The sequence below is a fragment of the Sinocyclocheilus rhinocerous genome, unplaced genomic scaffold (genome assembly GCF_001515625.1).
Source record: "Sinocyclocheilus rhinocerous isolate Xijiao unplaced genomic scaffold, SAMN03320098_v1.1 scaffold148, whole genome shotgun sequence".
NCBI lineage: Eukaryota > Metazoa > Chordata > Actinopteri > Cypriniformes > Cyprinidae > Sinocyclocheilus > Sinocyclocheilus rhinocerous.
In genome coordinates, this window is record NW_015653472.1 from 1,662,921 (window position 1) to 1,673,012 (window position 10,092).

Genomic DNA, 10,092 nt, shown 5'->3' on the forward strand with positions numbered 1-10,092 from the left:
TATATATATATATGTGTGTATATATGTGTGTATATATATGTGTATATATATATGTGTATTCAGGTAATTCATTTCTCTAACAGACACAGAACTGAGACACTGCACACTGCATTATGGAGAATATTGGCATCTACTGCATTCCAAAAATACCCAGCCTCTTGGGAACCCAGTACATGCACAAATGAATGTGTTATTCCTCAACCCTGCTATGCATGCATAATGTAGGTATCTCACTGAAAACTGTAGAGCTTTGCTGTTCAGAGCAGGTCTATTTCTCTGCAGTTTGTTGACCCATTGGGGCCCCTGTCTCTCTCTTTCCCTCTCATCCTTTTTGATGAGCCAACCTTCATAAAACTTCACTGAGCTGCATAATGTCACATGGCTCTTCAGTATAAGCTATGGTTGTGTTATGCCTTCAAGGAAGCATGTGTGTTGTTTGCCAACCTGTTTTGATACCTGACCCTGCAGATGGAAATGCCATTTTATTTTAAATTCACACTGCCATTAAAAAAACCCTTACTTACTTGTGACTCTTGTTGAGAATATAAACAGAATATAGAGGAGAAACAGTGTAGGGCATATTTACGCAGACTGCTAAATGCTTTTTCATTTTATGAAATAACTTGTTAGCAGAATATTGTATAATTTAGAATTTGTTCATCTAACTTTAAAAGGATAGTTTACCCAAAATACACATTTTATCAATTATTTTTTCACCCTCATATCATTCATATTACTTTTTTCTTCTGTGAAGCACAACAGTAGATATTAAGCAGAATGTCTGAGCTGCTCTTTTCCACACAATGTAAGTGAATGGTAATTTTATTTATACTGCCAAGTTAAAAAATCATGTAACTGTTATATTCTGTATCTTCTGAAGTCATACAATAGCTTTTTGTGATAAACAGACCAAAATATGAGCCATTCACATTAAGGACCATACCTATAATGCTAACTATAACTATGAAGTTTTAATAATCATTCTAATTCCATGACAATAGAGAAAGTCCACACCACAGTTATAACAATAACAACACAGTACTGAAAGTGATTCCAATGATATTGTTCCTATATTTTTTCCAAATGATGAACAATAAAAACATTGACAGCCAATCAGAATACACTTGACATTATTGAGGTTAAGCATTTAAAGCGACAGACGACAACAACTGCATGGTATGCTTATAATAAACAGAACATTATCATACGCTGATATGGATGCTAATGTAGTTATCGGTTCTAGTGTAGGCAAATGAGATTTGAGAGCTACAACAAAGAGAAAAATTGAACAGTGTGAGTGAACGACACCTTTGTTTCTCACTCAAAGCTCACATACTGCTTTAGAAAACTTAGAATATTGCACACAACTTGTATGTACTACTTCTGTGATGCTTTTATTGTTCCTTTGTGTCCTTTTCACAATTCATGTTCTTTATATGGAAAAGAGCAGCTTGATCATACTCTCTTTTGTGTTTAATTGAAAAAATAAATAATACTAATGGAATGACATGAGATTGATTAAATGATGAATGCTGAACTTTCTTTAGATTTGTTGCTGTATGAGATGGAGTGGAGAAGTTTCTGTAATCTCCAGTAAGATAAGCTAAAGGGTATGTGGAGACCCCCCTCACCCAGCCTGTGAAAATGGACACTGCTGGTGTATTTATAGACCAGACACGATGAGCACACTTTCTTAAAAGACCAACGGTTGCACACATTCGTCATCATAAACACATGATATTTAATTCTAGAAGCTACCGTATCCCTTTCACAAATTTAAACGCTTTGAGAAGATACACAGTTAGGTTGAAACTTCAATTTGGGGTTTTCTGTTTTTAGAACTTGTTTTACTACTACAAACTACTAATAAAACTCCTGTTCTCTGTTTAAAGATGAATCCAGAATTCTGACCAGACGTACGCCAAGAGAAATACAGTAAGCAATGGAGAAATCAGTTATACAAACGCAGCCCTCTATGCTGCCCTTCTTTGACGCAGCCCATGCTGTCAACTTGCTCCGCGGCATCCATGAGCTCCGCGCCGAGCGCAAATTCTTTGATGTCACGTTGTGTGCTGAAGGCAAAGAGTTCCATTGCCATCGAACTGTGCTAGCAGCTGCCAGCACCTACTTCCGTGCCATGTTTGCCGGTACGCTGCGAGAGAGCGTCATGGACCGTGTGGTGCTACACGAAGTATCGGCTGAACTGTTGGGCCTCCTGGTGGACTTTTGCTACACAGGTCACGTGACTGTCACACACGACAACGTGGACCTCCTGCTCAAGACAGCGGACCTCTTCCAGTTCCCATCCGTCAAAGAAGCATGCTGCGCATTCCTGGAGCAGAGACTTGATGTTTCCAACTGCTTGGAAATCCAGGACTTCGCAGAGGCTTACGCCTGTCGTGAGCTAGCGGCTAGTGCTCGCCGTTTCGTGCTGAAGAACATTGTGGAGCTGGCGAAGAGCATGGACTTTGAACGGTTGTCGTGGAAGCGGCTGCTGGAGTTTGTGTCTGATGACGGACTGTGTGTGGATAAGGAAGAAACGGCGTACCAGATTGCCGTGCGCTGGGTTAAAGCTGACTTGCAGCACCGGTTGTATTACTGGCCTGAGTTGTTGCAGCAAGTACGGCTGCCGTTTGTTCGCCGTTTCTACCTTCTGGCCCATGTGGAGAGCAATCCACTGGTCTACTTGTCGCCAGCCTGTTTACGGTTAGTCAGTGAGGCACGCAGCTTTCAGTCTTACGAATATGACCGCCATGACCGACCCAGCCATCGAATGCGCCCACGTCCATCCACCGGCCTGGCCGAAATTCTGGTGGTGGTGGGAGGATGTGATCAAGACTGTGATGAGCTTGTTACAGTGGATTGTTACAACCCACATACTGGACAGTGGAGATACTTAGCAGAATTCCCAGACCACCTTGGAGGTGGCTACAGCATAGCCGCCCTGGGCAATGACATTTACGTGACAGGTTAGTACAATGATGATGTTTCCTGTTGGGACAAACTTATAGGCTGATGATACATGGGGTAACTTTTTGAGCAGTTTTGCCTGGCAGCTTTTTTTGAGTAATGTTGCTAGGGCACTTTCTCATTGAGGATGGCTAACAAATTTCTATCTAGATACTTTAGATCGGTCGTGGGCCCTGTGTCTCACCTCGGCAATATTGCTCAAAAAGTTGCCCCGTGTATCATCAGCCTTACTCAATGATCAACTTCAACTTGTGCCATCATACTAATGTAATAGAAGAAAGCACAAATCCCCAGGCAGGCTCAGAGTGTCCTTCTTTCCAAACTGTTTACAACATGGCAGCCAATGTATAAATAAAGCCCTGTATATTCGGCTATGTAAAAGTGTGGTGATAGGACATAATGTTCTACCAGATCAGCAGTGGTCAACATGATTTCAGGTGACATGAATGTTACCTTCAGGAGCGGACAATGTTTCAATCGAGAAACCATCTCATGCGGTTAAATGCTACTTCTATTCTAAGTGTCCTTTGCTGTTATGTAAGTGGTGTTTAAAAAGGTGACTGAGCACTGACTATGGAATTCAACAGTTCCGTTTCCGATTGCACTCAGCGATTCTGGTTCCTTAATGATTCTATTAACGATTCTTTTAGTACTTTTAAGTAATAAATATTTGGTAAAAATAAATGCAATTCCACTACAAATGTTAATTTCAATAATAAATCTGAAAAGATTCTTCCAAAAGGTGCATTTACACAGGCTAGCCTTAACTGTTTATTAAATAACATTGCTCAAGAAACAAAAAATACTAATATATTTTAATTGTATATTTTTATATAATATTACTAAATGAACACATAATGTTTTTTTTTTTTTTACATGTAAAATGAACAACCAGTCAATAACTACACTTTCAGTTAAGGTGCGGTCACATTTACCATTGTAATTTTCACAGGCGAACTCCAGTGATTTCAATAGGAATACACACGATCTGGAATTTTGCATGAGGGCACAAGATTTCGCTACGCAGATTTCGAAACAGGTTCAAGATAGCTGCTTGGTTTGAATGAGACTTTTCTGTGAGGTTCACAGTTCATCCACCCTACTGACAATAAAAATGAATATTTTTTGCTGAAATTTCATTGTCCACACCTTTAGTTTTAAGCTGTATGTTTGATTCACTGAAAAGAACTGATTCATACAAGCAATTCATTCTGTAATCAGGCTGCACAAGAACCGTTCACAGAATTGAACTACATTTTTTGTCCTGGTATTTTTTTCAACTATCCTTAATAATCCCAAATTATCCCTGTTTATAGCAGCTAGGGATGTGCGGTATACCGGTACTGGAAAAATACCGGTATATATTATATTTCAAACGGTACGATATCATCATTTTGCTCAATTCGGTATTTCATTCGCTGCTGTTCCAAAGTTCACCACTATGTGGCAGTGTTACCCAAACTGACGCGAAACCGGCAAGCATGACAACGGAGAAACGACAATGGATAAAACAGGTGAAACTCACTCTACACGTCCGAAATGAATAAATAAAGAAAGCGGTAGAAGTGAAATATGGCATTACTTTGCCTACAAAAGTGATGAAAAAGGTGAACCAACCGACTCTACTCTGTATTTTTTTTTTGTTACATTCTGATACATTTTCTTTGCACCATGTGATAAAGACTGAAAAGATATGAAGAGATGATCCTATTTTAATTTTATCTCTTCAGTTTTCTTTCTTCAAAATCAAAATCTGTTCAATGTAAGTTTGTTTTTGTTTTTTTTTACATTTTGTTTGCACAATTTTTCATGCAGGGTCCCAAGCAGTGCGTTTAATAAAATTGTTTTCAATTCACTTATATTTTGAGGCTGGTTATTTGTCACCTATGGTATCGATTTAGTATCGATACCGAGGTATTAGATCCTAGTATCGTACCGAAGTCAAAATTGTGGTATCGAGCCATCCCTAATAGCAGCAACCCTAAAGAGTGTCACATAGTGTGCAAGTTTGAAAAATAGGGTTGATAAATGATAGGAAAGAACATCTATTCTGGTTTTGGCTGTTTGGTATTGTGTTTAAGCTTTCAAACCTGCTTCATTTACAACAGGTGGCTCAGATGGATCACGTCTCTATGATTGCGTTTGGCGATACAACTCCAGTGTGAACGAGTGGACGGAGGTCTCCCCCATGCTGAAAGCCAGAGAGTACCACAGCTCCTGCGTCCTGAAGGGTCAACTCTATGTGGTAGCCTCTGACAGCACAGAGCGCTATGATCATACTCTAGACTGCTGGGAGGCCCTTCCGCCCATGCCACATCCCATGGATAACTGTTCTACTACGGCGTGCAGGGGACGGCTCTATGCCATTGGCTCCTTAACCGGAGAGGACACAATGGCAATTCAGTGCTACGATGCTGAAAGCAACCGTTGGTCACTAGTCAACAGTGGAGAACTGCCTCCATGGTCCTTTGCCCCCAAATCAATGACTCTAAATGGGTTGATCTACTTTGTAAGGTGAGGTACTCACTTTTTCCCCACAATCTTAAAATATCCAGTAGCTAATGATATGCAGAAAAAAGAAATAATAAAGGAAGTGAGTTTTTCCATGTTTCTCATGACAAGGGTTATGTTTCAGGGATGATTCAGCAGAAGTAGATGTCTACAACCCACAGAAAAACGAATGGGAAAAGATTAGTCCCATGACACAAGTACGTACATTTTACCTTGTTTCGTTTTTCTTAAGGTGTGATCACATTTACCGTTGTTCAGCAAATTTTCACAGGTCAAAATTTAGTAATTTTATGAGTAATCCACGCGATCTGGAATTTCTCTTGAGGGCAAAACATTTTTTCACACAGATTTTGCAAGTCACTGCATCACTATTGACAATGGACCTTTTTTGCCTGTGAAATTTTGTGACCGCACCTTTACATATTCTGTACACAGGTCAATGACAATTACAATTTTTTACAAATATCATGAATTATTAATTTAAAGTTTTTGGGGAGTGGCACCTCATGACATTTTACAACCTGAACTGACCTTGTCATATAAAGGTCAAATTATCTGATATTTCATCCCAATCTCACAAGAAAATGTGACTATTTTACAAACTTTTTTTATTTTAAGAAAAAAGTAAGCACCTCTAAACGCAACCATCACTGGGGCACAAGCAGATGCCAATAAGACCAATTCATATGAATTAACCACCAACTCAAAAAAAAAAAAAAATTCCATCATGAGGGTCTGTAAGAGTTCTCTCTATATCATTTGCAGTTTTGTGTTTTCCTGCACATTTCTGCATGTTGGTTGGACCATGATTTTTCTGGCAAGACCACATAACCTGGATTTGGCAGACAAAAGTTTTCAAATATTAAAAAGCGTTTAATTATTAATTAATCCAGTTTTGTATTTTTTTTCTAAGAAATAATTTTATAAGACAAAAATATTATTAATAATAAAAGATTCAAAATTATCTAAGATTTTCTTTTCTTTTCATTTGCTTGGATTTAATGCTTTTTTTGTGATACCAGGACAGTTGTATCACACTCCAAAAATAAAAAAATTTGAATTAAAAAATTAAAAACATGATCATAAAACAGGTGCATTTAAATCACTATATGGATTAGTTGCTTTTTAATTGTATTTTGAACAATTTAATAGGACAAAAAATGAGCATCACATCATTGACGCACATTAGGCGTTCACAGAGGTAACTAAAAAGTCTCACCTTCCGCAGGTTCATGTTGGAGGCAGTGTAGCAGCTCTGGGCGGTCGACTCTATGTGTCCGGTGGCTATGACAACACTTTTGAGCTATCTGACGTGGTGGAGGTCTATGACCCCTCTACTCGATCTTGGACCCCAGCTGGCCGACTCCCCCAGCCCACCTTCTGGCATGGAAGTGTCAGCATATTCCGACAGTTCATGCCTCTTGTTCCAAGCACCTTCGAACCCATCGACATAGCTGAGGCCAATGCCATGCACCTCCACAGACACCACCGCAATCAGGCACTTCACAACCACAACAACAATGTCAATCAGAACCGCAACCAAGATGTCAATGAAGTGCATTGAGAACTTTACTAAACACGAGACTGAATGTCATTCAATGTGACATCGCTACTAGGTGTTTTGCACTTTATCACATATTCACCTCAACCGGGCAGCAAAGGGAGCTGGTGAATGGACAATCAATGTTTGCATTATTTCTCCCAGTAACCCAGTGTTACTACAGATTTAATTGTTGCATGCATTTCTAATGCTGACTGTGTTTACCTTGAACAGAGACTTGAGTGAAGTGACTCATGAAATAGTGCCTATCATGTTTGGTGAATTTCAAGCAATGGAAATTGCATGAAGGTTATGCTAATTTTTCTTTTTAAATTAATTTTATAATTCAGCATGGACCTCCTGAAGTGATCCACAACAATGCAACTTCAAGCCAACATCCCAAAAAATATAATATCATATCATAACCTAATGTAAAGTAAAAAATTGCTATTTTCAAAAAATAAAAATTTGAGACCCCAATCATTCCAAAAAAGTGAAAGTTTGGATCAATTAAAACTGTAGATGCATGTTTGTAGCATGATTGGACAGAATTCTGCAATGTGGAAAACAAAAGGTATTTTATATACACCGAGAAGATACGGGAGAATCCAAGATTTTCCAAAAACACCATAGTTTTTACAGATAAACATAATAACTGTGTTCCAGCATAACCCATTGTTTATTGTTCATCTTGCTAGAATTACATATTTCAGACAATAGCGTGCATGCAGTGATCACATTTTTTTTGTGTGAATTTGTATCCGCCTTGCTTTTCAACTCTCATATTTTAATATTAAATTAAGTTTATGATTATCTAGTCGTTGTTTATTTTAGAGGAATGTATGTAACCGTTTATGAGAAACAGCTTGTGTTTATTAAGCTGTCTGCAGTCATTAAGAAAGCATGAGGAATAGATGAAGGTATTGTATTTTTATGCCAAATTGTATTCGAATGCTGTACTAATAACTGGAAGTAGTAATTCAGTATCTCGTTATTCTTGAGTAAATGTATGTGTTTGACAATAACAGTATGAAACTAATTATTTACGACACGCTTAAGCGGTACTTGACGTTGATTTTATTTTTCCTTAAATGTTTTTTTGTTTTTGTTTTTGGCCTAAATCATTTGTACAATACAGACAAGGTGATGATTTGTGTAATGTTTGTTTGGTCAACCAATAAATGACTATATGTAATAAGTTCACAATCACGTGAGAGACGAACTGTCTGACATACAGTTTTAACATTCGAATGTTCTGCAAAGCCCCTCATAGATTTGTGTTAGACACATCTAATTTTCCATCAAGTTGGAATTAGTACTGTGCATCTTGCCCTCTGGAATCAATCAGTGGAAGTCACTGTGTCATATAAGGATGCAGAAAGAGTATTCAGCTCGAGCACAATAAATAAACAGTGGACAGTCTAGCACATAAAAGTTAAACTCCATAATGAAGAACAGTAAACATATAATCAGAACTGACCCTGGTTTTATTGTTTACTATTTATCTGTGCACATTATTCCAAATCAGAGTTCAATCTGAAATACATCAAGTTACAGATGTCAAATGGGATGTAGAAAATCTGATTTAATGTTTTCTTGAATAGTGCGTTTAGCAATTTAATTAAATTGTACATAATTTTTTATGAAATTAAATACTTTAAAACCATAGAACAAGACGCGCATGGAAAAGTGAATAAAAATAGACACCGATTTGGATTTCTATGTATTTTAATAGTTTATTCCATTAAAACAAGAGTATACATGAAGCTCGTGACTGTTTTGCTTATATTACAATAGTCTTTAATTTACATTATGCCATCCAGATGCTGAATAAATCTAGACATTATCTTACAAGAACTTTGGTCGCATGTTATTGTATCCAATTTTGTCAAACATCTTGTAAATTAAAGTGCCAGTTAATTAGTTAGTACAAATAAGGGAGGCATTACTTTTTCCTTAAAGAATAAAAAAGCTTTTAAGTTTTTGTCTGTTCATCCAAATAGAGAAAGAACATTTTCAAACAAAAATTGTAGACACAGTCTGACTTGAAAAACTGGTTAACAGCTAAACATTTTTGCAGAAGCTGGGTTACAAATGACCTGCGTTCAAAATAATTACTGACTCCAGTAGACGATCTCCTATTGATCCCAAAAATTTAGTTATGGAAAAGTCAAGATGATCTTGCATCATCATGCCTGATACAACCGAGTCCTCAGTCATTTCCAATTTCTTTGAAGATAAATTAATAAGAAAATGATTTCTTCATGCAAGAAAGCTATTTATTTACAATGGCTGACATGTCTCAAACTCTTAAACCTTTGTCAAGTAGCTTCGTTGCTCTGGAGTCAATAAGTCCCCTTCATTTAGACTTTCACATCAGCTCCAGAGCTTGGCAGTTCCACCACCACACTGGACTGGACATCGGTCACCAGCAGGGTCTGCTCCATCACATCTGCTACAGTGAACGGAGTCTGTTCCACTCCACCACCAGTCCTTCCAGTCAGAGCAGTCCCAGTCTGTTCACCACTCACTGCTCCATCAGTCATTGAATATGTGGCCTGCTCTCCTCCTGTTCCTCCAGCAGAGGCTGAGATGACCTGTTTCACCACAACTGCCTCTGGCTGGATAACCAGGTTAACCATGTCCGCTGGCCCTGCCTGAGCCTCTGCCTGGCTGGGAGGACTAGATGAGGCAGCTGCGCTCTCGTCCTCCACTACCAGGTTACGCAAGCGTCTCAGTTTGGGGTTGTAGTTCTCCATGCGGTTGTGGATCTGTGAGTGTCGCCGCAAATGTGCCTGTCAAAGGCAGGATAGAGACGCTGAGATCTTAGACATAAAGTATTATTATTTCAGAAAAGAAATTATTTTTCTGATATGTTAAGCCATAAATACATCTAATTCATACCTGTCTGGTGAACTTGTAACCACATTCAGTACACTCAAATTTTCTCATGCCTTTGTGACGTCGTACATGAACACGGAGCTGCTCAATGGCTGATGGGGCATTATGGGATATTTAATTATTATTCATTACTGATCACTTCAAACTATTGCTATATATATATATATATA

General features: G+C 38.2%; 2 protein-coding genes across 6 annotated transcripts in view; one reads left to right on the top strand and one right to left on the bottom strand.

Moving 5' to 3' along the window:
• The window catches only part of LOC107716146 (kelch-like protein 21), a 14,737-nt gene that overhangs the window by 1,883 nt on the left and 2,762 nt on the right, over window positions 1-10,092 (top strand). The window contains exons 2-6 of one of the 3 annotated variants that reach the window (XM_016522496.1): window positions 84-221; window positions 1,893-2,969; window positions 5,079-5,484; window positions 5,606-5,678; window positions 6,710-8,429. In XM_016522496.1, coding sequence (XP_016377982.1) covers window positions 1,943-2,969; window positions 5,079-5,484; window positions 5,606-5,678; window positions 6,710-7,045 — 1,842 coding nt within the window. In that variant the 5' untranslated portion in view covers window positions 84-221; window positions 1,893-1,942 and the 3' untranslated portion in view covers window positions 7,046-8,429. Of the gene's footprint in view, window positions 1-83; window positions 222-1,892; window positions 2,970-5,078; window positions 5,485-5,605; window positions 5,679-6,709; window positions 8,430-10,092 lie in introns of those variants that run through there. The other 2 variants (XR_001637166.1, XM_016522495.1) reach the window with 2 other exon arrangements.
• The window catches only part of zbtb48 (zinc finger and BTB domain containing 48), a 7,425-nt gene continuing 6,071 nt past the window's right edge, over window positions 8,739-10,092 (bottom strand). For all 3 annotated transcript variants that reach the window (XM_016522492.1, XM_016522491.1, XM_016522490.1), the window contains exons 10-11: window positions 9,926-10,014; window positions 8,739-9,816 (exon numbers count right to left, since the gene is read on the bottom strand). In XM_016522492.1, the coding sequence (XP_016377978.1) occupies window positions 9,385-9,816; window positions 9,926-10,014 (521 nt within the window). In that variant the 3' untranslated portion in view covers window positions 8,739-9,384. The remainder of the gene's footprint in view (window positions 9,817-9,925; window positions 10,015-10,092) is intronic.